General features: G+C 43.3%; 1 protein-coding gene across 1 annotated transcript; it reads right to left on the bottom strand.

The window, feature by feature from the left end:
- dapk2a (death-associated protein kinase 2a) lies at nt 1-23995 on the bottom strand. The gene is made up of 11 exons (XM_083759912.1): nt 23959-23995; nt 21496-21571; nt 15392-15613; nt 13676-13814; nt 12961-13090; nt 11845-11920; nt 9825-9977; nt 9045-9090; nt 7759-7911; nt 1971-2177; nt 1-688 (listed from the first exon to the last, which is right to left on the bottom strand). Exons 2-11 carry the CDS (start codon nt 21555-21557, stop codon nt 368-370), a joined length of 1509 nt encoding a protein of 502 aa, XP_083616038.1. The 5' UTR covers nt 21558-21571; nt 23959-23995; the 3' UTR covers nt 1-367.

The following is a 23995-nucleotide window of genomic DNA, read 5'->3' as shown; positions in this document are numbered from 1 at the left end:
GATTTTTCAAAAATAGCAGACCTACAAGCTCGTATCGCGCCACTCGGTGGCGCGATATGAGCTTGTAGATCTGCTATTTTTAAATAGATAAAGCATAACATGATGCTGACACCAAAATGGGTGCCCGGTCAGAATGGGTTATATATATTTGGCCACGGACCCCCTCATCAGAAGACGTTTTGTGCCGGGGGACCCCCAGAAGAGAAGATTTGTGTACAAGCTTGCTGTGAGTTTGTACAGTACGTCTGCTTTCTTCCCTTATTAATAGCCCACATATAGTGAGTATACTGTATAGTTTTGCCGAGGACCCCCTGGCTGAACCCCTCCCCCATTGAGAATGGCTGATATAAACAATCATCAGGCTCCATTATCTCTGCTGGCCGGCCTCGGTGAGGTCCAGGTTGATGCCGGACGACAGAAGTTCTCCGCCGCACGAGCGATTCAGCAGCTCCTTGAGCGCCTCGTTCACCTCGTTGTTGTTGAAGACCACCGTGGAGAAGCTGCAGTTGGGCCCACCGCCCCCGTCCCCCCCCCCCGGGGCGGGTGGGGGGGGGACCGAGCCCAGGGCCTCCTGCACCCACTTCAGCTCATCGCTGAGCTCCTGGCGCAGGGCGTCGAAGTGGCTCCGCCTCTCCTGGTAGCGGCTGCTCACGGCGCCGAGGCTGGCGCTGAACGCCCGCATGTCGTCCTGGAAGGTACACGGAGGTCAGAGGTCAGTGACGCCACGGGTTAGGACTGAAGGTACACGGAGGTCAGAGGTCAGTGACGCCGCGGGTTAGGACTCGGGACGGATCAATTGTGAAACACACTCGATTGAAATGTATCTAATCTAAATCCACTGAAAGGATGTCTCTCCACGAGCCTTTTGACATCCACGGTTCTCAAAGCGGGATCCGTGGACCCCCAAATGATTTGATCCGTGGACCCCCAAATGATTTGATCCGTGGACCCCCAAATGATTTGCCTATTATTTTTTATAATGCTGTATCATTAGAATTATGTTTATCAAATTGAAAAGTGTGCTGTCAGGTTTTGCACACAATCCATTTGAATAAAATGACTATTGGCACATGATTCATATTGATCACATGATTCATATTGATTATATAATTCATATATCACATGATTCATATTGATTATATAATTCATATATCACATGATTCATATTGCAGAAGTATAGTTTATGTTTTATAGCAGTGGTTCTCAAACCAACCCTCCAAAATAATCATATTTGAACTGGAGACCCCCCAAAATAATCATATTTGAACTGGAGACCCCCCAAAATAATCATATTTGAACTGGAGACCCCCCAAAATAATCATATTTGAACTGGAGACCCCCCAAAATAATCATATTTGAACTGGGGACCCCCCAAAATAATCATATTTGAACTGGAGACCCCCCAAAATAATCATATTTGAACTGGGGACCCCCCAAAATAATCATATTTGAACTGGAGACCCCCCAAAATAATCATATTTGAACTGGGGACCCCCCAAAATAATCATATTTGAACTGGAGACCCCCGAAATAATCATATTTGAACTGGAGACCCTCAAAATAATCATATTTGAACTGGAGACCCTCAAAATAATCATATTTGAACTGGAGACCCCCCAAAATAATCATATTTGAACTGGAGACCCCCAAAATAATCATATTTGAACTGGAGACCCCCCAAAATAATCATATTTGAACTGGGGGCCCCCCAAAATAATTGTATTTTGAACTGAGGACCCCCAAAATAATCATATTTGAACTGGCCGATCACACACACACACACACACACGCTCTTGGGAAACAATACATTTGACTCGGTAGCCTACTACAGATAAAAATTGTTATTTAGTTATAGTTATTTGTGCCTCTAATATTTGACAATTTGGCCAATGTTTGACAATTTTTTACAGTATACCGGTACTTTGTTGACACACTATTGGTGTAATAATCCATAGTTTGATCTCCATTACCTGCAGGCTCCTCTTCATGGCCTCCACTTTGCGGAACTCGTAGCGGATCTGGGAGAGCTCGTGGCGCACGCCCTCGCTCTCCTCCTTGTAGCACGCCTCCTTCTCGTTGTAGACGGACACCATGGCGTCCATGTCCTCCTGCAGGGCGTCGTGGGCCAGCGCCAGGCGGCTGAAGGAGCCCTCCATCTGGCCAATGTCCTCCACCACCTGCATCACATCATGGGTAATTACTACAGCCCTCCATCAGGCCAATGTCCTCCACCACCTGCATTACATCATGGGTAATTACTACAGGCCCATTCAGGCCAATGTCCTCCACCACCTGCATCACATCATGGGTAATTACTACAGGCCCATCTGGCCAATGTCCTCCACCACCTGCATTACATCATGGGTAATTACTACAGGTCCATCTGGCCAATGTCCTCCACCACCTGCATCACATCATGGGTAATTACTACAGGCCCATCTGGCCAATGTCCTCCACCACCTGCATCACATCATGGGTAATTACTACAGGTCCATCTGGCCAATGTCCTCCACCACCTGCATTACATCATGGGTAATTACTACAGGCCCATTCAGGCCAATGTCCTCCACCACCTGCATCACATCATGGGTAATTACTACAGGCCCATCTGGCCAATGTCCTCCACCACCTGCATCACATCATGGGTAATTACTACAGGTCCATCTGGCCAATGTCCTCCACCACCTGCATCACATCATGGGTAATTACTACAGCCCTCCATCTGGCCAATGTCCTCCACCACCTGCATCACATCATGGGTAATTACTACAGGCCCATCTGGCCAATGTCCTCCACCACCTGCATTACATCATGGGTAATTACTACAGCCCTCCATCTGGCCAATGTCCTCCACCACCTGCATCACATCATGGGTAATTACTACAGGCCCATCTGGCCAATGTCCTCCACCACCTGCATCACATCATGGGTAATTACTACAGCCCTCCATCTGGCCAATGTCCTCCACCACCTGCATCACATCATGGGTAATTACTACAGGTCCATCTGGCCAATGTCCTCCACCACCTGCATTACATCATGGGTAATTACTACAGGCCCATTCAGGCCAATGTCCTCCACCACCTGCATCACATCATGGGTAATTACTACAGGCCCATTCAGGCCAATGTCCTCCACCACCTGCATCACATCATGGGTAATTACTACAGGCCCATCTGGCCAATGTCCTCCACCACCTGCATTACATCATGGGTAATTACTACAGGTCCATCTGGCCAATGTCCTCCACCACCTGCATTACATCATGGGTAATTACTACAGGTCCATCTGGCCAATGTCCTCCACCACCTGCATTACATCATGGGTAATTACTACAGGTCCATCTGGCCAATGTCCTCCACCACCTGCATCACATCATGGGTAATTACTACAGCTCCATCTGGCCAATGTCCTCCACCACCTGCATCACATCATGGGTAATTACTACAGGCCCATCTGGCCAATGTCCTCCACCACCTGCATCACATCATGGGTAATTACTACAGCTCCATCTGGCCAATGTCCTCCACCACCTGCATCACATCATGGGTAATTACTACAGCTCCATCTGGCCAATGTCCTCCACCACCTGCATCACATCATGGGTAATTACTACAGGTCCATCTGGCCAATGTCCTCCACCACCTGCATCACATCATGGGTAATTACTACAGGCCCATTCAGGCCAATGTCCTCCACCACCTGCATTACATCATGGGTAATTACTACAGGTCCATCTGGCCAATGTCCTCCACCACCTGCATCACATCATGGGTAATTACTACAGGTCCATCTGGCCAATGTCCTCCACCACCTGCATCACATCATGGGTAATTACTACAGGCCCATTCAGGCCAATGTCCTCCACCACCTGCATCACATCATGGGTAATTACTACAGGCCCATTCAGGCCAATGTCCTCCACCACCTGCATCACATCATGGGTAATTACTACAGGCCCATTCAGGACAATGTCCTCCACCACCTGCATCACATCATGGGTAATTACTACAGCTCCATCTGGCCAATGTCCTCCACCACCTGCATCACATCATGGGTAATTACTACAGGTCCATTCAGGCCAATGTCCTCCACCACCTGCATCACATCATGGGTAATTACTACAGGCCCATCTGGCCAATGTCCTCCACCACCTGCATCACATCATGGGTAATTACTACAGGCCTCCATCTGGCCAATGTCCTCCACCACCTGCATTACATCATGGGTAATTACTACAGGTCCATCTGGCCAATGTCCTCCACCACCTGCATTACATCATGGGTAATTACTACAGGTCCATTCAGGCCAATGTCCTCCACCACCTGCATCACATCATGGGTAATTACTACAGGCCCATTCAGGCCAATGTCCTCCACCACCTGCATCACATCATGGGTAATTACTACAGGTCCATTCAGGCCAATGTCCTCCACCACCTGCATCACATCATGGGTAATTACTACAGGTCCATCTGGCCAATGTCCTCCACCACCTGCATCACATCATGGGTAATTACTACAGGTCCATTCAGGCCAATGTCCTCCACCACCTGCATCACATCATGGGTAATTACTACAGGTCCACCTGGCCAATGTCCTCCACCACCTGCATTACATCATGGGTAATTACTACAGCCTCCATCTGGCCAATGTCCTCCACCACCTGCATCACATCATGGGTAATTACTACAGCTCCATCTGGCCAATGTCCTCCACCACCTGCATCACATCATGGGTAATTACTACAGGTCCATTCAGGCCAATGTCCTCCATCACCTGCATTACATCATGGGTAATTACTACAGCTCCATCTGGCCAATGTCCTCCACCACCTGCATTACATCATGGGTAATTACTACAGGTCCATCTAGGCCGATGTCCTCCACCACCTGCATCACATCATGGGTAATTATTACAGCTCCATCTGGCCAATGTCCTCCACCACCTGCATCACATCATGGGTAATTACTACAGGTCCATCTGGCCGAATGTCCTCCACCACCTGCATCACATCATGGGTAATTACTACAGGCCCATTCAGGCCTGACGTCGAAATTAAAAAAAAAAAGTTTTCTAAATCATGACAATTTTCTGAAAGATTTGAGGCACATTTTCACGATTTTTCAAAAATAGCAGACCTACAAGCTCGTGAGCTTGTAGATCTGCTATTTTTCAATAGCTAAAGCATAACATGATGCTAACACAAAAAGGGGTACCCGGCCAAAATGGGTTAAACCTACGGGTCCATTCTGTATCTCAGAGTGGATAATCGTGGGTTTCAAATAGAACCTACTACTACTTCCATTTGGTTTAATGTAGTTAACCCATTCAATCTGGGAAAGCATTTGTGTCATATTAGATATGATGTCTATGCCTGCTAACTAGACTTGCACCTCCTATACGGGTCTTTTTGGATGTGCAGGAGTCCCTTTTTTGTCTCATTGGTCGTTTTAACTTAAATAATTTCTTTAGTTTGAAGTTAATTTGTTGATTATTGCTTATTTGATTTACTTTATTTTGAAAATAACTGTTCCTACGTCCAAAATGCACATAGCTGAAGCATGCAAGCTTCACTCACCTACTCGCCAGTGACAGAGGGGAAGATAAACCAGCGTGCGTTTGTCCACACCCACAACACCAGAGGGAGTGCAACAAACCATGTACAACCCAGATTCGGCACAAACAAGGGACTAAATTCATGTCGCTCCTATGCCACCAAAATGTGGAACGCCCTACCAACAGTCATTAAGACATGTGAATCCCTTGACTCCTTCAAAACCGCGCTCAAAGGGCACCTACGGACGGCCGCAATTTGAAACTGGCCTCTGTAAAATCTGAATCCCCCCCCCCGCCCGCCCCATCTCCCCTCACTGTATATGTATCTTTTCCCTTTTTGCTTCCTATATGATGAATTCCTGTTCTGTTCTTTAGCTACATAGAAATGTCTATTTGTATGTCTCTAAATGTTTTGATGAATTGAACAATGTGGACCCTGTTGTAAACAAGTGTAATGCTTAATTGGGTCGTCCACTCACAGTTAACAGTCTTTGTATTGAGTTTGTGCTTAAAATGTACTGTAAATTCTACAAACTGTTAATAAATATTTCAATCAATCAATCAAACACAGCGCGGCATGGTATGACATTTTTGATTGTTTATATGCAACACACACACACAATTGCTTAACGTTGCAGCCTGTAAGGAAGACGTTTGAAGTTTTAGTGGACAGTTGAGTGAAGTTGTTTATATTGTCCACAATGCCTGCTTTGCTGTGACTGACTGTCTGGTGTCTCACTCTCAAGTGCCTATTATGCTGTGACTGTTTGGTGTACCTGAGGTTCAATGTAGCTTTCTATGCAGCCCTTTAATAGCACCCTTGATTAGCGGAGCAAGGTATGGGTTTCCATTCATGATTTATTTTGGGATTGAATTTTTGTTTCTGGTATTTTGTTTTGGTTTCTGGTAGAGTTTGTTATTATTGAAAAAAGAATGGAGTTATTGTGTCACTGAATTATAATGTACTAGTGTATACTAGAGCGGTGCCTGTGGGGCCTCTACAGCGGTGCGCGTTGGGCAATGGCCCACCCAGATATTATGCGTTGCATGCTTAGAGTATAATTATATGAATAGAGACGGCACCCGGAGGGAACCCTGAGGCGAAATGGACATAGTGGCCGGATTTGGTATTGCAGCTCGAGCCAGCGCTGCTCCGTTGACTATCATTGCGCACGTTCATGTGTTTGGGGCCATGACACGTGAACGAATGTTTCATACGTGAACGCGCACAAACGGCACAATGATAGTCAACAGCAGCGCGTTCATGTGTTTGAGGCCAATCCATCCCAGAATGCACTCTGTTCCTACACGGAAGGAGGAGTGAAATCGCCTCATGCGCTTTTGAGCAACTTAATGCAAGTGGATGGGAGGAGAACTCGGGTGTCTTCTCTATTCATATATACTCTAAGGTTGCATGCCCCACCCAGATATTATGTCTGTGTCCATTTTATGCCCATATATGGATTTCTTTGTCAGGCATGCCCAAATAAGGAGTCTGGCCCAGGCAGAGGCCTTTTGTGGCCCGGCAGAGGCCTTTTGTGGTGGTTCTGGACAACCCTGGGTCCGACCGACTCGACACCGGGCATTGCACTCAGTGACATAGGGCTGTATTTTGCGTGTCTTAAGTACCAGGTCTTATTCCCTAACTTGAGTAAACTAAAGACCTGGAGGCGTGATCAATGCTGGCTGGCCACTCAGAATAGCCAAATGGCATTGATCACGCCCCAAGGTCTTTAGTTTACTCAAGTTAGGGAATAAGACCTGGTACTTAAGACACGCAAAATACAGCCCATAGAGTCTGTGGGGGCCGGAGGGCCAGGGTCCCCCATGAGGATTTCCGGGGAATTGCACCCAACCGCACTGAAGACAGTCAAGACACTGTCCAACAGCGCCCTCCCCTGGCTAAACCAGGCACGGGCGCCCATGAGGGACTATGAAAACTATTCGTTGTTGATTGCACTCCCTGTGGGGGTGTGGAACACGTATGTCGAATTTTAAGTCGGTGGGGCGAACGGTTCTCAAGTTACGTGGATTACAGACGTACAAGCGCTTGTACAGAGACTTGGTGCATTTATAGTTATAGATATACAGTATATGCCATTTCTTTAATCGGCCTCAGGTCTAAAAAGTGCTTCAAATCTTCTTTGCGTGACTATTTGTGTGTGCAATGTGCGTGTGTGTGCGTGTGCGTGTGCACAACCTGGGCGAAGCGCTCCATGTTGACGTAGGTGTTGTTGGGGGGCATGCTGGAGTGGGACTTGATGGTGTACTCCCTCAGACGCTTGGTCTTCAGCTGCCTGCGCTCACGTTTCTTGGTCTCGCGGGCCTTGGGCTCCTCCTTACATTCGTTGGACTGTTGTTAGGGTCAGAGAAAACAGCAGAATATATCAGCACCACTGGCTTAACCCATTCTGAACGGGCACCAATTTTGGTGTTATAGCATCATGTTATGCTTTAGCTATTGAAAAATAGCAGATCTACAAGCTCATATCGCGCCACCGAGTGGCGCGATACGAGCTTGTAGGTCTGCTATTTTTTTAATAATCGAAGAACGACTGACATTTTTAGAATCTGATCTCAGGTCAGAATGGGTCAATCAGACCAGTGTGTGTGTGTGTGTGTCCAGTGGAAACCTCGTATGAATCTGATCTCAGGTCAGAATGGCTTAAACATATTCTCTGTCGGATGGAAACCTCATACGTCCAAAACCTTTGTACCTTAAAAAAGAAGCAAAATACATGCAAATGTATTGTGTATTGTGCAAGCTCAGAATGGGGCATAGGGCATTCATTTCCCCAAAACAAGTTACAATATGGAGATCATCATGGAGATAAGAGGGGGAGGCATACTATCATCCGACGGAGCATTGCTCCGAGGTGCGCTGCGGGTCGGGAGAGGGTTGCGGTTAGGTTTAGGTGTCTGCCCCGGGGGAGGTTAGGGTTAGGGTGAGGGAGGAGGTAGGTTGTCGTTCGGACCAATGCTCCGTCGGACAAAAGGCATGCACTCGATAAGAGGTTTCTATCGGGCAGAAACGAGGCAGAAACCCGGGACTACGAAAGGTCCTCCAAACTCATTTCCTTTTTCTACTTTTCTTCTCTTTTCTACTTTTCTTCTTCTTTTTTTGCGATTGAGTTCTTCCAAGGTTGGAGAAAAGGAGATGGAAGTTTAGTGAATGTTGTTTATAAAACGATTTAAAGGTATATTCAGTGATTTCACTCAAAAAACCTTAGGTTTTGTGTTTGGCTGCCTTTCGTCCAATCAGGATAGAGAGTCAAAAACGAAACCTAAGGTTTTTTGACCCCCAGGGGTTAACTGGGGACAGGGAGGAACTCCTTATATGGCCAGCACACTCTATAGTAGGGAGGATTATCACAACAAAACAAAAAAATAAGTGATATTTGAATTAAGTGAAATCACTGAATATACCTTTAACATATTATGACTAATATGATGGACTCATATGGTGAAACAGTGTTGTGTTCATACCTTTATCCAGGGGTGATTCAGAGCATCTTGGATAGTTAACCTTTTCCTGTATAGGAAACAAATGTATACAGTATAATGACCTCAATTACCATATTCATCACCAAGGGATGATTGTGTTCCAACAGTAAAATATCAAAGCATGAAAATGTTCTCATTTATAGTGAAAGTATAGCTCCCTTCCTGTTGCTAAATGATAAGCTAGCTCAGTCGGTAGAGTACTCGCCTTTCGTAGACAATGCATTAAATTAAAACCTCACCATTTTTCTCAGAAGAACACAGAAGCAGCATTATAGCCTACTACAGCTGCTGGGCTGAATTTGGTGTATTTAAAGGACCACTTCACCACTTTTCAACCTATCTTCATATAATAGGTCCTCACTAATAATCTTGAAAAAATGGCGCAATCTTTTTCTATTCAGTCTGTGTCTCATAGGAGGGCCGTGGGCAGTTCAGAAACCGTCTTCCAGTGACATCATCGATGGGGAATACAAGCTAATAAAAACTGCAGGCTTTCTAGTACTGAAAAGTTGCAATGCGAAAATGGAAGCCATCGTTCTCACGATAACGAAAATCTAAACATTTTTGTAAGAAAATCTTGTTTAAAAATGTTTAATGTTTAATGATGATGTCACCGGAAGACGGTTTCTAAACTGCCCACAGCCCCCCTATGAGACACAGACTGAGTAGAACAAAATCGTGCCATTTTATCATGATTATTAGTGAGGACCTATTATATGAAGATAGGTTGAAAAGTGGTGAAGTGGTCCTTTAAGCACTTACATCTTGTCCCTCTCGAGCAGCTGCCTGATGAATCTCTTGGCCAGTTCGCTGGTGTGGCAGAAGAACTCCTCGTCAAAGTCGTAGTTTATTGCTGAGATGTTCTTCAGCGTGTCTTTCTTGGTCTCCCCGAGAAATGGCGACGCACCACTTAGTCTGAAACAGAAGAGATGGGGATTTTAGTATGACGTGCGTGTGTGATTTAAAGTGTTTTAAAGTGCTCACACCCACATCATATTCATTCAGCTCCATAAACCAATGCGCACTTTCATGCACATGTACGCACCATAGGTGTTGCATTATAGGCAATGACTGATTGACAAACATCAGCCTCAGCGTTGAATTCAGACACGCAATAATAATAATAATAATAATAATAATAACTTGGATTTATATAGCGCCTTTCAAGAAACCCAAGGACGCTTAACAAGACAAAAAACAAAAAACAAAACTAGTTGCCAAAAGCCAAAGTGAACAAATGTCTCTTCAGTGCGGACTTGAAAGAGTTCAATGTGGGAGTCTGGCGGATGTCCAAGGGGAGAGAGTTCCAGAGGGCAGGGGCTGCCACGTAGAAGGATCTATGGATCTACACTAGAGAGGATCTATGGATCTACACTAGAGAGGATCTATGGATCTACACTAGAGAGAGTTCCAGAGGGCAGGGGCTGCCACGTAGAAGGATCTATGGATCTACACTAGAGAGGATCTATGGATCTACACTAGAGAGAGTTCCAGAGGGCAGGGGCTGCCACGTAGAAGGATCTATGGATCTACACTAGAGAGGATCTATGGATCTACACTAGAGAGGATCTATGGATCTACACTAGAGAGAGTTCCAGAGGGCAGGGGCTGCCACGTAGAAGGATCTATGGATCTACACTAGAGAGGATCTATGGATCTACACTAGAGAGAGTTCCAGAGGACAGGGGCTGCCACGTAGAAGGATCTATGGATCTACACTAGAGAGGATCTATGGATCTACACTAGAGAGGATCTATGGATCTCCACTAGAGAGGATCTATGGATCTACACTAGAGAGAGTTCCAGAGGACAGGGGCTGCCACGTAGAAGGATCTATCGCCGAGAGTCCCCCGCTTTGCGTGACGGATGGTGAGGAGTTCCATGTCTGAAGACCTCAGGTTCCGCTCAGGGGGGTGTAGTCCTTGAGGAGGTCAGGTTCCGCTCAGCGGTGTAGTCCTTGAGGAGGTCAGTCAGGTACTGTGGGGCTGAAGGGCATGGAGGGATTTGTAGGTGAGGAGGAGCAGTTTGTAGTGAATGCGGAACTTAACCGGGAGCCAGTGGAGGTGTTTGAGGGTGGGGGTGATGTGCTGCCAGCGCTTTGTGCGGGTGAGCACTCTGGCAGCGGAGTTTTGCACGTACTGCAGTCTGTCAAGGGGCTTCTTGGGGAGGCCGAACAGAACACCGTTGCAGTAATCCAGCCGGGAGGAGATGAATGCATGGATTTAGGGTCTCTGCAACAGAGTCTGGGAGTGAGGGGCGGAGTCTGGAAATGTTTTTTGAGGTGGAAGAAGGCAGGCAATGCATTTGTTCATGTTTTCTGATTGGTTAGGTGAGCATGTTCACACGATAAACGTCTACGGTTTATGCAACCACTGAAAACAACTATTATTATTTTAATTCTAGTGAATGATGAAAACCGGCGCATAGAAAGTAAGTCCTGAGTCTACAGGCTACATGGTAGCTCAGTTGGTAAAACATTTTCACTCCACCCCAAATCTCTGCACCAACAATAGTTGTACAAGAGAGTTGTACAAGCATACAACTGTGAGCTGTGGTTCAAGTGGTTAAGAATATAGCAAACATTTGGCCAATCAGATTCGACTATATAAGTTCTTAGTCGGAGACAGGCCTAGAGAGGTTTCTGCCCGACGGCAACGAAGAGACTGTTTCTGTTAGTTTTATCCAGCTGTTTTATACAGATGAAAGGAAACTATTGTAACCATTATATAGCCAGGCACAATCAAATTATTATGATGGGGTAATGATGTAATAATAAACTCACAGGATGTAGGTGATGACTCCGACGCTCCACATGTCAGCTTCTAAACCCAGAGGCTCATAGTTGACGATCTCTGGTGCTGAGAATGGCAGATGGCAAAGGACAATACACCATTTACATGACTGTAGATATGACAATACATCAGTTATACTGTAGCGTCTGAGGTGTAGGGCTTAAGACTCTCTTTATAAAGGAACGTCCAGCAGAAAAGAGGCCCCCCAACAAGGATGGTGCGTATATGAAACCTGGACAAACAGACATTCAAAAGGTTGCATAACAATGCAAGAACTATTATATTACTAAAGAAATACTACTAATAAATAGTGCTGTAGAGTATAATGCAGTAGGAGAGGCTGAACAAACAACCAAAAAGGACACACAAATCTATACACCTATATTATAGGCTGTGTGCTGGATCAAAATAAAGTCATAAATGAAGAAATCTGCACACCATTTGATGCTCCCAATAATATCTTTACTGAAGTGGTGAGTCACTGAGAAAACTGTTGCGCCTTTCTTCGTCCTTTTTTTCTCTCTTCAAACTTAACTACGGTAGCGGTGGTCTCAAATTTAGACACTAAACTCCTCCAAACTGAATCTAGATGGATTTTTTATTTAAAGTCTGTCAATCCAGGTGGCTTAAATGAAGATCTCTCCCTCCAGTGCTACCTATAAAGTAAAAAGTTATATTCAAAAAGTGATTATATAAGTCTGTCAACATGTGATGTATGTAATATTCTTGTTTCCTATATAACTGTGATTTTGTATATCCTTTCTGTAATGTCCACGCCCACAATCAGGTGATGTCACCAATTAGTAATTCTCAGCACCTGAGCTGTATTGTTTTGGAGTTGTGTAAAAGTAAGTTCTTTGTCTGTGAAAAACCATAGCACTGACGAAGGTCTGAGGACCCAAACGTTTGCTTTTTAATTGCACCATGAGCACAGACCACCATGAGCACAGCATGATAAAATAAAAGAAAATATATTTTTCTAAGTCTCAGTCTAAGGAGTTTTACTTCTTTTTCTATACGGTGAGCGAGTCTTTTCCAGTCAAAGTCTTCCTGAAGTGGTGAGTAAAATGCATTCTCTTTGATCTCTGTGCTGTATCATGACTCACCCACAAACTCGGGCGTTCCGAAGATGTTTTTAAATTCGACGCCAGCTTCTATCTTGTGGGCGAGTCCAAAATCAATGAGTTTGATCCTTGGCAAGGGAACGTTCTTGTCCAGGAGCATGATGTTCTCAGGCTGCGGAGCACAAAGCAATGACATGGTTTATGCTGAGCAGATTGATACACATGCGATGAGACGCATTGTGAGCTTGTAGATCTGGTATTTTCAAAAGAACATTTGAAAACTTGAGATGGGAAATTCTCTATAATGAGTACTTTTACTTTTGGTACTTTTAAGTAAATTTTGAAGCCAAACCTTTTGTACTTTTACTCAAGTAGGCCTACGTTATGAATTCCCGGACCTTTACTTGTAACAGAGTATTTCTATATTGCAGTATTGATACTTTTCCTTAAGTAAAATATATATTATTTTTTTTACGATTTTGTAACCCATTTTTTCACCCAGACCTCATGCTTCCTTCTATGCATGAGGAGTCCAAGCTGCTTCTTTTCACCTGACAGGGGAGAGTTTCCCCAGCCGGACGTAGGGCGTGGAAGGGACACGTTATTCCAACCAGTTCCTTTCCCCTCCATCAGGCGCCCCGGCTGGCCAGGGGGAGGCAGTTTAGAGACCAGGATTACTGCATGTTTTTGTGAGGGTACATACCCTAGGGGAAACGGGGAGAACATGCAAACTCCACAGACAGACAGACAGACAGACCTTGAGGTCAAAGTGGGCGATCTTCCTGCAGTGAAGGTAGTAAACTCCCTCTAAGATCTGTTTGATGAACTGTGTGGCCTCCTCCTCACTCAGAGACTCCTTCTGGGCCAGGAAGTCAAACAGCTCTCCTCCTGATACCCTGCAACTCACACATGCATGTGCGTACGCACACACACACACACACACACACACACACACACACACACACACACACACACACACACACACACACACACACACACACACACACACACACACACACACACACACACACACACACACACACATCACTGTCATAAACACTATATCAAATATTGCTGTTGCTACCGAGTATACAATACATTTTGATTTATGGTATTTACTATTTATTAATATGTCCCATTCCGCAATGGAAAACGACTGTGAAGGAAATTAACAACCACTAATTATCTGCTGTTATGAGAATGCTTGCGCCGTGATCGGGTGGTCGTAGTTAGTAGTTTTATTTGCAAGATTTTAGACTAAATCTACTACGGTTGATTTTGTGACTAAAATGTGTTTTGGCGTAATGGCTGATTTTACACTTGAACTGTGAAAATAGCAGATCTACAAGCTCACTGACAAAGGGTCGCAAGTATGTAGTTTGGCTACTGGATCTCTTCTCCACTAGTCCCTCCCTAACATTTTAGTCTAGTTTTTATTTGTTGATGAAATTATCAACATATTTAGTCTTAGTTTTAGCTTAGTTTATATTTAGCTTTTATTTAGTCTTTGTCAGTGAAAAAAGTAGGCCTAGTCGACGAAATTATTTATGCCTGATACATACCGGTAAGTACAATTATGAGGTATTTGTACTTTACTTGCTAAAAAAAAAAAACTTGCTACTCCAATCTCTCAGAGGCAAATATTGTACTTTTACTTCACTAAATTTAAACACTTTATTTACTTTAGTTACTTTGTAGATTTGTATTATTATTACAAAACATACATTAACCATTTCAGCCCTATATATATATATATATTTCAGCTATTTAAAAAATAGCAGATCTACAAGCTAACAATGTGTCGCATCGCTTGTTGATCTGCCATTTTCAAAATATTTGTATCCATTTGAAAACTTGAATTGGGACATTCTGCATAGTGAGTACATTCTACCATTGGTACTTTAACCCATATTCTGAACGGGAACCCCTTTTGGTGTTAGCATCATAGCATTAGCTATTGAAAAATAGCAGATCTACAAGCTCATAGCGACATAACATAGCTTTTTCAGAAAACTGTCAGGATGTAGAAGACATTTTTAGAATCTGATCTCAGGTCAAAATGGGTTAAGTACATTTTGACACCAATACTTTTGTACTTTTACTCAAGTACATTTTGAATTTCTGACTTCTACTTGAAAGCTGGTAGTGTTTCTGCATTGCAGTATTGATATGTTTTACTTAGGTAAAACATGTGAGTACGTTCTCTCGTTAACCCATTCTGACCGGGCACCCATTTTGGTGTCAGCATCATGTTATGCTTTAGCTATTTAAAAATAGCAGATCTACAAGCTCATATCGCGCCACCGAGTGGCGCGATATGAGCTTGTAGGTCTGCTATTTTTGTAAAAATCGAAGAACGACTGACATTTTTTTTAATCTGATCTCAGGTCAGAATGGGTTAATCAGACCAGTGTGTGTCCAGTGGATAACCTCGTATTAATCTGATCTCGGGTCAGAATGGGTTTTAACTCACAGCTCCAGGACGAGCACCACGTCGGTGCGGTTCTCGTAGACGTCGTGCAGCGTGACGATGTTGGGATGCTGCACCTCGCGCAGGATGTCCACCTCCCGCTGGATCTCCTCGCGCCTCACCCCCCTCAGGCTGGCCACACTCTGACGCTTCTTTATGAACTTAGCGGCGAACTGACGCCCCGTGCTCCTCTCCACGCACTGCTTCACCATGGCAAACTGACCACTGGAGCGCACGGACACACACAGCCAACAGAAGATTAACACAACTGGTTCTCAAAAAGAAAGTCTCCCGTCCCATTCAAAAGATTCCAAATTCCAAATATATATTTATTTCATAAAATGTATACATTTATCTATTTCTATTTGTTTATTTTAATTAGCCCATTTAGACCTGACGTAAAAAAAAAAGAAAACGAAATCCTCCAGTTTTCTGAAATAAATATTTTCACAATTCTTAAAAAATAGCAGACCTACAAGCTTGTGAGCTTGTAGATCTGCTATATTTCAATAGCTAAATTATAACAATGTTTAAAACACCAAAAGGGGTTCCCTCACAAAATGGGTTAATCCATAAATTAGAAGAATAAAGAAAGAAAAGAAAAGCAGTGCAAATAGCAGATCGTGCCTTTCCCCTTACCCCTAAACCTATATGCCTTTACCCCTAAACCTATATGCCTTTACCCCTAAACCTATATGCCTTTCCCCTTACCCCTAAACCTATATGCCTTTACCCTTACCCCTAAACCTATATGCCTTTCCCCTTACCCCTAAACCTATATGCCTTTACCCTTACCCCTAAACCTATATGCCTTTCCCCTTACCCCTAAACCTATATGCCTTTCCCCTTACCCCTAAACCTATATGCCTTTCCCCTTACCCCTAAACCTATATGCCTTTACCCCTAAACCTATATGCCTTTACCCCTAAACCTATATGCCTTTCCCCTTACCCCTAAACCTATATGCCTTTCCCCTTACCCCTAAACCTATATGCCTTTGCCCTTACCCCTAAACCTATATGCCTTTCCCCTTACCCTTAAACCTATATGCCTTTCCCCTTACCCCTAAACCTATATGCCTTTCCCCTTACCCCTAAACCTATATGCCTTTCCCCTTACCCCTAAACCTATATGCCTTTCCCCTTACCCTTAAACCTATATGCCTTTCCCCTTACCCTTAAACCTATATGCCTTTCCCCTTACCCCTAAACCTATATGCCTTTCCCCTTACCCCTAAACCTATATGCCTTTCCCCTTACCCCTAAACCTATATGCCTTTCCCCTTACCCCTAAACCTATATGCCTTTCCCCTTACCCCTAAACCTATATGCCTTTCCCCTTACCCCTAAACCTATATGCCTTTCCCCTTACCCCTAAACCTATATGCCTTTCCCCTTACCCCTAAACCTATATGCCTTTACCCTTAAACCTATATGCCTTTCCCCTTACCCCTAAACCTATATGCCTTTACCCCTAAACCTATATGCCTTTACCCCTAAACCTATATGCCTTTACCCCTAAACCTATATGCCTTTACCCCTAAACCTATATGCCTTTACCCTTAAACCTATATGCCTTTCCCCTTACCCCTAAACCTATATGCCTTTCCCCTTACCCCTAAACCTATATGCCTTTCCCCTTACCCTTAAACCTATATGCCTTTACCCCTAAACCTATATGCCTTTCCCCTTACCCTTAAACCTATATGCCTTTACCCCTAAACCTATATGCCTTTACCCTTAAACCTATATGCCTTTACCCCTAAACCTATATGCCTTTCCCCTTACCCCTAAACCTATATGCCTTTCCCCTTACCCCTAAACCTATATGCCTTTCCCCTTACCCTTAAACCTATATGCCTTTACCCTTAAACCTATATGCCTTTTTTACTATTTTGAATAGTTCAAATAGCTGATCTACAAGCTAACAACGTGTTGATGTTGATCGGCTAGTTGAACAATTTTTTTAAGTTTTTTGCCTAAAATAGGGCCCATAAAAAGCCTCTTTTGGGTTTCAAGCTAAAACCTTCTGGATGATTAGACTGATTAGAGAGTGATTCTCAACAGACTGATTAGAGAGTGATTCTCAACAGACTGATTAGAGAGTGATTCTCAACAGTGGGGAATCCCCAGCTAAAAGAGGAACTATTTAAACTACGGCTGGGCACTTAAAGGGACACTTCACCCCTTTTGCAACCAGATCTTATTTTAATTCTGTAAATTAATTAAATATTAAAGACTTTCCTTGGGTTTTTATGTGAGTAATATGTGTTTTTAGATATTTGAGTATTGCAAAGTGTCCATGATGTCATGGACACGCGTATATCTATTCTACGTCCGAGCATAGACATGGTAACGTCCCGCCTGCCTCTGATTGGCCTACCGACACTGCCCTGCCTCTGATTGGCCTACCGACACTGCCCGTCTTGCCTGTCCTCCGAGATGCGAGGATACTCCGTGGTGGGAAATAATACAAGTACAAGAGAATGACAACACGCGACAGTAACTTAATTGTATTGTAACTTAGAAGAGGCAACTGGCAAACTAATATTGTTTGTGCCGTTTGCTTTGATTGAATAATTGATTGAACACGTACAAATTAAAGTGTTAGTGTTGATTATCGTGTATTAATCTAATTATAGTAAACTAATACTATTATACTAAAAAAGATGAAGATCAAGGGAAAAGAGACCTTTTTACAGTACAAAAATGTTTCAAGTTTACACATACAAATATACAAATAAACAGGACAACGGAATAAACAATATTAGTTTGCCTCTTCTACAAAAATAAAAGTTACTATCGCACGTGTTAAGCTGTCATTCTCGTACTTTTTATTTATTTCCCACGACGGAGTAACCCCGAGGCAGACTATCCAGCATGTATCTCTTCCACCTCGGAGGAAACTCTGGTATAAAGGCCGGCAGTGTCGGTAGGCCAATCAGAGGCAGGCGTTACCATGTCTATGCTCGGATGTAGAAAAGATATACGCCATGGACACTGGTCTCTACTTCCTGGACTACATCAAGGACTGTCTAAAGAGGACGGGACGTGAAGACTGCAAGGGCGCCGCCATGTTGCTCACATGGTGCTCCATGGAAGGAAAGAAACATGCACAATGGGCTATATGCAGCCGACACTTCCGCGTTCAGCTTCCTTGGTCTCAACTGCGCATGTTTCTTTCCTTCCATGGAGCACCATGTGAGCAACATGGCGGCGCCCTTACGGTCTTCGCGTCCCGTCCTCTTAATTTAGACAGTCCTTGGACTACATGTTGTCTCAGTAAGACAGCCCTCCCCCTATCCACAAGGAGGAGCAGTGTACCAAAGCATTATGGAAATTGTAGTCCAGGAAGGAAGTGAGCCCAGTGTCCATGACATTATTAACACTTTGAAATACTAAAATATCTAAAAACACAAGTTAGTGTTTCTTGTCTCCCCAAACATCATTAAAATAAGATCTGGTTGCAAAAGGGGTAAAGTGGCCCTTTAACCAAAAACATAATAAAAAGAAATATTCATGGAACTTTAGCATTAATTAATTCATGTAGGTTAGCGTCGTTGTGAGCTTATAGATCTGCTATTTTCAAATTGTAATGTACAGTATAGAAGGGTTGTTCATGTAAGCCTATATTAACTGGTTTTGCTGGGGACCCCCTGGAACCCCTTCAAGGACCCCCTGGGGTGTCCCCGGACCACACTTTATGGAGGACTGCTCTAAAGCTACTTCCACCACAAGCAAACTAAGTGGTCTATACATAGTGCTGTGGTATTTCTGCAGGCAAATACTGGTGGGGTGAGACGAGAGTTGACTCTACTCCAACATCGCACGCACGCACGCACGCACGCACGCATGCACGCACGCACGTGCACACACACACACACACACACACACACACACACACACACACACACACACACACACACACACACACACACACACACACACACACCTCAACAACACCAACGACACCAATGGACACGGTTTGTAAAAGGTTTGGATATCATTGCTGTCAGCCTGAAACCTTGTATCACCATATTTATACTTGTTGTTGTTTATGACGAGGACTATAAATCTTTTCTGGCAAATTTAACATTGCATTAAGACTAAAACTATAAGACTAAAGACTAAGGTTTTTCAGAAGACTAAATAGGACTATATATGACTAAATTGTGTGTTATTCAACTCGAGTGGCGCAATACGAGCTTGTAGGTCTGCTATTTTTTGAAAAATCGAAGAACGACTGTCATTTTTAGAATCTGATCTCAGGTCAGAATGGGTTCATCAGACCAGTGTGTGTCCGGCGGAAACCTCGTATGAATCTGATCTCAGGTCAGAATGGGCTAAATATGAATTGCATTGGATATCGGAACACGTTTTCTTTATTTTTTTAACCATTTCCTGAAAAGTGACAGTTTTGTACATACAAAGTGTCTGACAGTGATGATACAAGCAACAGATAGCAGAAGTCAGCTGTGGTGTTTGGTTGTGAGAGGCAATGTTGCCAGATTTTGCGAGAGAAATAAGCAACCATGTCTATGAAAACAAGCAAAAACAATAGCCAATCTACAAGCTCCTTGTGAGCTACATGTATAAATCGACTATTTAAAAAAAAGAATCACACTTGTGTGAAGTGAGGGCCGCCTCACTTTGGGTCGCGGTTTACTGCTCTAAACAAACATTAAAAGTCCAGCGATTTGGCTGCTATTATGACGTAATTAAACTACCACATTTTTATTTAGAAGCAACTTTACAGAACAAACAAGCTCAGAATTGCTTGTTATAAGCTGACATGGCAAAGCAGGCATCGCTCAGCTGTAGTGTTAGGTTGTCGGATGATGACTGTGTTGTGACAGCTGCATGCTGGGTAATGTAGTGTTAGGTTGTCGGATGATGACTGTGTTGTGACAGCTGCATGCTGGGTAATGTAGTGTTAGGTTGTCGGATGATGACTGTGTTGTGACAGCTGCATGCTGGGTAATGTAGTGTTAGGTTGTCGGATGATGACTGTGTTGTGACAGCTGCATGCTGGGTAATGTAGTGTTAGGTTGTCGGATGATGACTGTGTTGTGACAGCTGCATGCTGGGTAATGTAGTGTTAGGTTGTCGGATGATGACTGTGTTGTGACAGCTGCATGCTGGGTAATGTAGTGTTAGGTTGTCGGATGATGACTGTGTTGTGACAGCTGCATGCTGGGTAATGTAGTGTTAGGTTGTCGGATGATGACTGTGTTGTGACAGCTGCATGCTGGGTAATGTAGTGTTAGGTTGTCGGATGATGCCTGTGTTGTGACAGCTGAATGCTGGGTAATGTAGTGTTAGGTTGTCGGATGATGACTGTGTTGTGAGAGCTGCATGCTGGGTAATGTAGTGTTAGGTTGTCAGATGATGACTGTGTTGTGACAGCTGCATGCTGGGTAAGCCAACATTCACATTTTATAATTAGTTACGTGTCAGTGTCATCATACACGGAAATAGCCGATCTACAAGCTCACAATGCTTGCACTGCTCTGCTGCCACGCATGGTGTGAGCTTGTAGATCGGTGCGAGACACTGTCTGTGAGTAAACAACATATAAACAAGGCTTCCTTCGTGGTTCTATTTAGGACTCGTCTAAAGATAGGACCCAGAAGAGGGTGTGTGTGTGTGTGTGTGTGTGTGTGTGTGTGTGTGTGTGTGTGTGTGTGTGTGTGTGTGTGTGTGTGTGTGTGTGTGTGTGTGTGTCACAACACAGTGGTGGGAAAAGTACTCTTTTTACTTAAGTGAAAGTAATACTGGCTGCAATATAAAAATACTCAATTTCAAAATGTTCAAAATGTACTTGAGTAAAAGCACAAAAGTATTGGCATCAAAGTGTACTTTGATGAGTAAAAGTACTCATTATACAGAATGTCCCGTTTCAAAGTTTTCAAATGTATAAAAATCTTTTGAAAATAGCAGATCTACAAGCTCGCAATGCATTGTGACCTTGTGGATCTGCTATTGTCAAATGTCTGAAATGTATGTTTTGTACTAACAATCAAAATCAACAAAGTAACTATAGTACTGAAATTTCTGAAAAACTCCAGTAAAGTAAAAGTACCTCAAAATGATTACTTTAATGATTACCTTCCCAATTCTTCACCAATGTCATAGAAGTCCTCAACGTTCTGTTGTCTGAAGGACGCCATGCCTGCAGTCCTCACTGAGGTGAGAAGTATTAGAGACGTATTAGTGCGAGGAAATGGCAACTAAGATCAGAGAGAAACGCTTTGGATGAATTGTCCAACAAAGGGTTTCCCAGTCAGGTTGCATATATATATATATATATATATATAAGAAACCACCTAAGTAACTAAAAAATGTTAATTTTTCAACAAAAGAAAAGAAAAAGAAAAAAGCAATGTAATGTACCATGTAAATGGTAAATGGTGCATAAATATAGCGCCTTTATCAAAAGTGCTTCACGCTGTGCCATCCACACACTGACAGCAGAGGAACCCATGCATGCACCAACCCAAGCACCAACCTAAGAATCAGAATGAGAATAGTCTTTATTGTCAGATCACAGGTTGAAACACTGTGGTTGAAATTAGTGCCATGCATCGTTTTCGTTTTCAAGAGAAAGAAGAGAGAGAAGAGGGGGTAAGTGACGGGGAAAAAATAAGAATTAAAGTGATAACGTATACATTTATATTTTATTTGTATATATTAATAATAAAATAAGGTGCATGAGCATAGCAGCTGTTTGTTGGTCTGTTGCCAGACATTAAGCAATAAGAATATCAATGCATGCACGCACATGAGGATTAACCCATTCTGACCCGAGATCAGATTCATACGAGGTTTCCGCCGGACACACACTGGTCTGATGAACCCATTCTGACCTGAGATCAGATTCTAAAAATGTCAGTTGATTTTTCAAAAATAGCAGACCTACAAGCTCGTATCGCGCCACTCGGTGGCGCGATATGAGCTTGTAGATCTGCTATTTTTCAATAGCTAAAGCATAACATGATGCCGACACCAAAATGGGTGCCCGTTCAGAATGGGTTAAGAGTATCTGCAAGTGTCAAGTTCAACCATATAGTCATCAAAGGTTGCTTTACTGGTATAATCCACAGGTGGACCTGATGACAGGCGATGGTCAACCGGAGCTCAACATGAGCAGTTTGTAGTTCAGTGCCTTTCATGCTCAAGGACACATCCGGCAGAAACACAGGGGAGCCCGGGATCGAACCCGGAAGCTTATACGTTATTTTTTTTTTATATCGATTCTGATGTTTGTGTACATCTGACAGTTTTGGTGACTAGCACAGGTCAGTGAAAGTGAAGTAAATTTTATTATACGCCAATATCACAAAAGATTCCCCAAATGGCTGCATGTGAAAAAATATATATACGAAACAAAACAATAAGTAGACGCAAGGAGTGCAAAATTCAGGATACAATCAATCGCACATCACAACAGAACATCCGTGGCTTTGAGATAGCAAAATGAGGAACAGTTAGTAATCCAAACAGAGAATGTACAGTTACAATGACTATTAGGATCATATGTAGCTGTCTCCATGGACAGTTGTCAAATTCAGCATACATTCTAATCTGGAACAAAACCTTTTCAAATGGATGTCCAGCCTGGACACACATTTGAAAAGGTTTTGTCCCAGGGCCCAAATATGTATCAACTTGGGGGTCCTGGACAGTACCTTTTCATGTCAAGGACCCCCAAATGTGTATTGAAACAATTTGAAAGGCTGTATAGCTTTCATCCATGATGTATAGGCAGGTTTCTGAACTGTCCACAGCCCACCAATAAGACACAAAGTGAGTAGGGGGGAAATGGTGCCATTTTAATTATGACGTTATTGTGAAATCTTCTGCAGCTAATGAATATTATATTTTGAGTTTGTTCAACTCTGAAATACTTCAAACGTATAACCAAATGGACCCAGTTTGTATTTATTTTATTTGAGATGGACAATCACATTGCACAGACGTTTAGATTCTCGTAGATTCTAAAAAAAAAAAAAACCCTCTAGGAGAATCTAAATGTTTGGGCTAGCACAGACAGTGTTCTATAGCCATAAAGCCTATAGCAGCTATAATAGCACAACAAGTGCTCATTTTCAGCACCTGTCCACAGCAGGCTTTTTTTCTAAAGGGAACAAATCTGGAAAAACTCAATAAAAATCAAATACTGGGAAAGACATCATAATCATACCAATAAACCACAGTCAAAATCTACTCATTGGAAGTTTCTTCTAGTTTTGATATAAGTGAACTCCAGAGTTTTACCCACACGAGTTCTTTACTGCATGGGAAAACAGACCAACTGATTTTATTTCTCTTTAGGGACGTCTTTCTTCCCGAGCTAACGGGTTTGGGAACCCCTTCTCTTCTCTAGAGATCTGACTATTGTCTATTGTAATTGTATAGCCTAAGCCTATATGTATAGCCTATAGCTATCTCAGAGCCAAAATAAATGTAGTGCGTAGCCTACATTAATTAACCCAGAGCATAATTGACTGTGTATAGTGTACAACACAGGGGTAATATTGCGACAACAACAGAAAAATAATGGTCTCGTACCGTGGTGCTGTAGACGGACGGAGTGTCCTGCTCGGGG

The sequence above is a fragment of the Protomyctophum parallelum genome (genome assembly GCF_964188405.1).
Source record: "Protomyctophum parallelum genome assembly, chromosome: 2".
NCBI lineage: Eukaryota > Metazoa > Chordata > Actinopteri > Myctophiformes > Myctophidae > Protomyctophum > Protomyctophum parallelum.
This window is presented reverse-complemented; position numbering and strand designations above follow the sequence as displayed.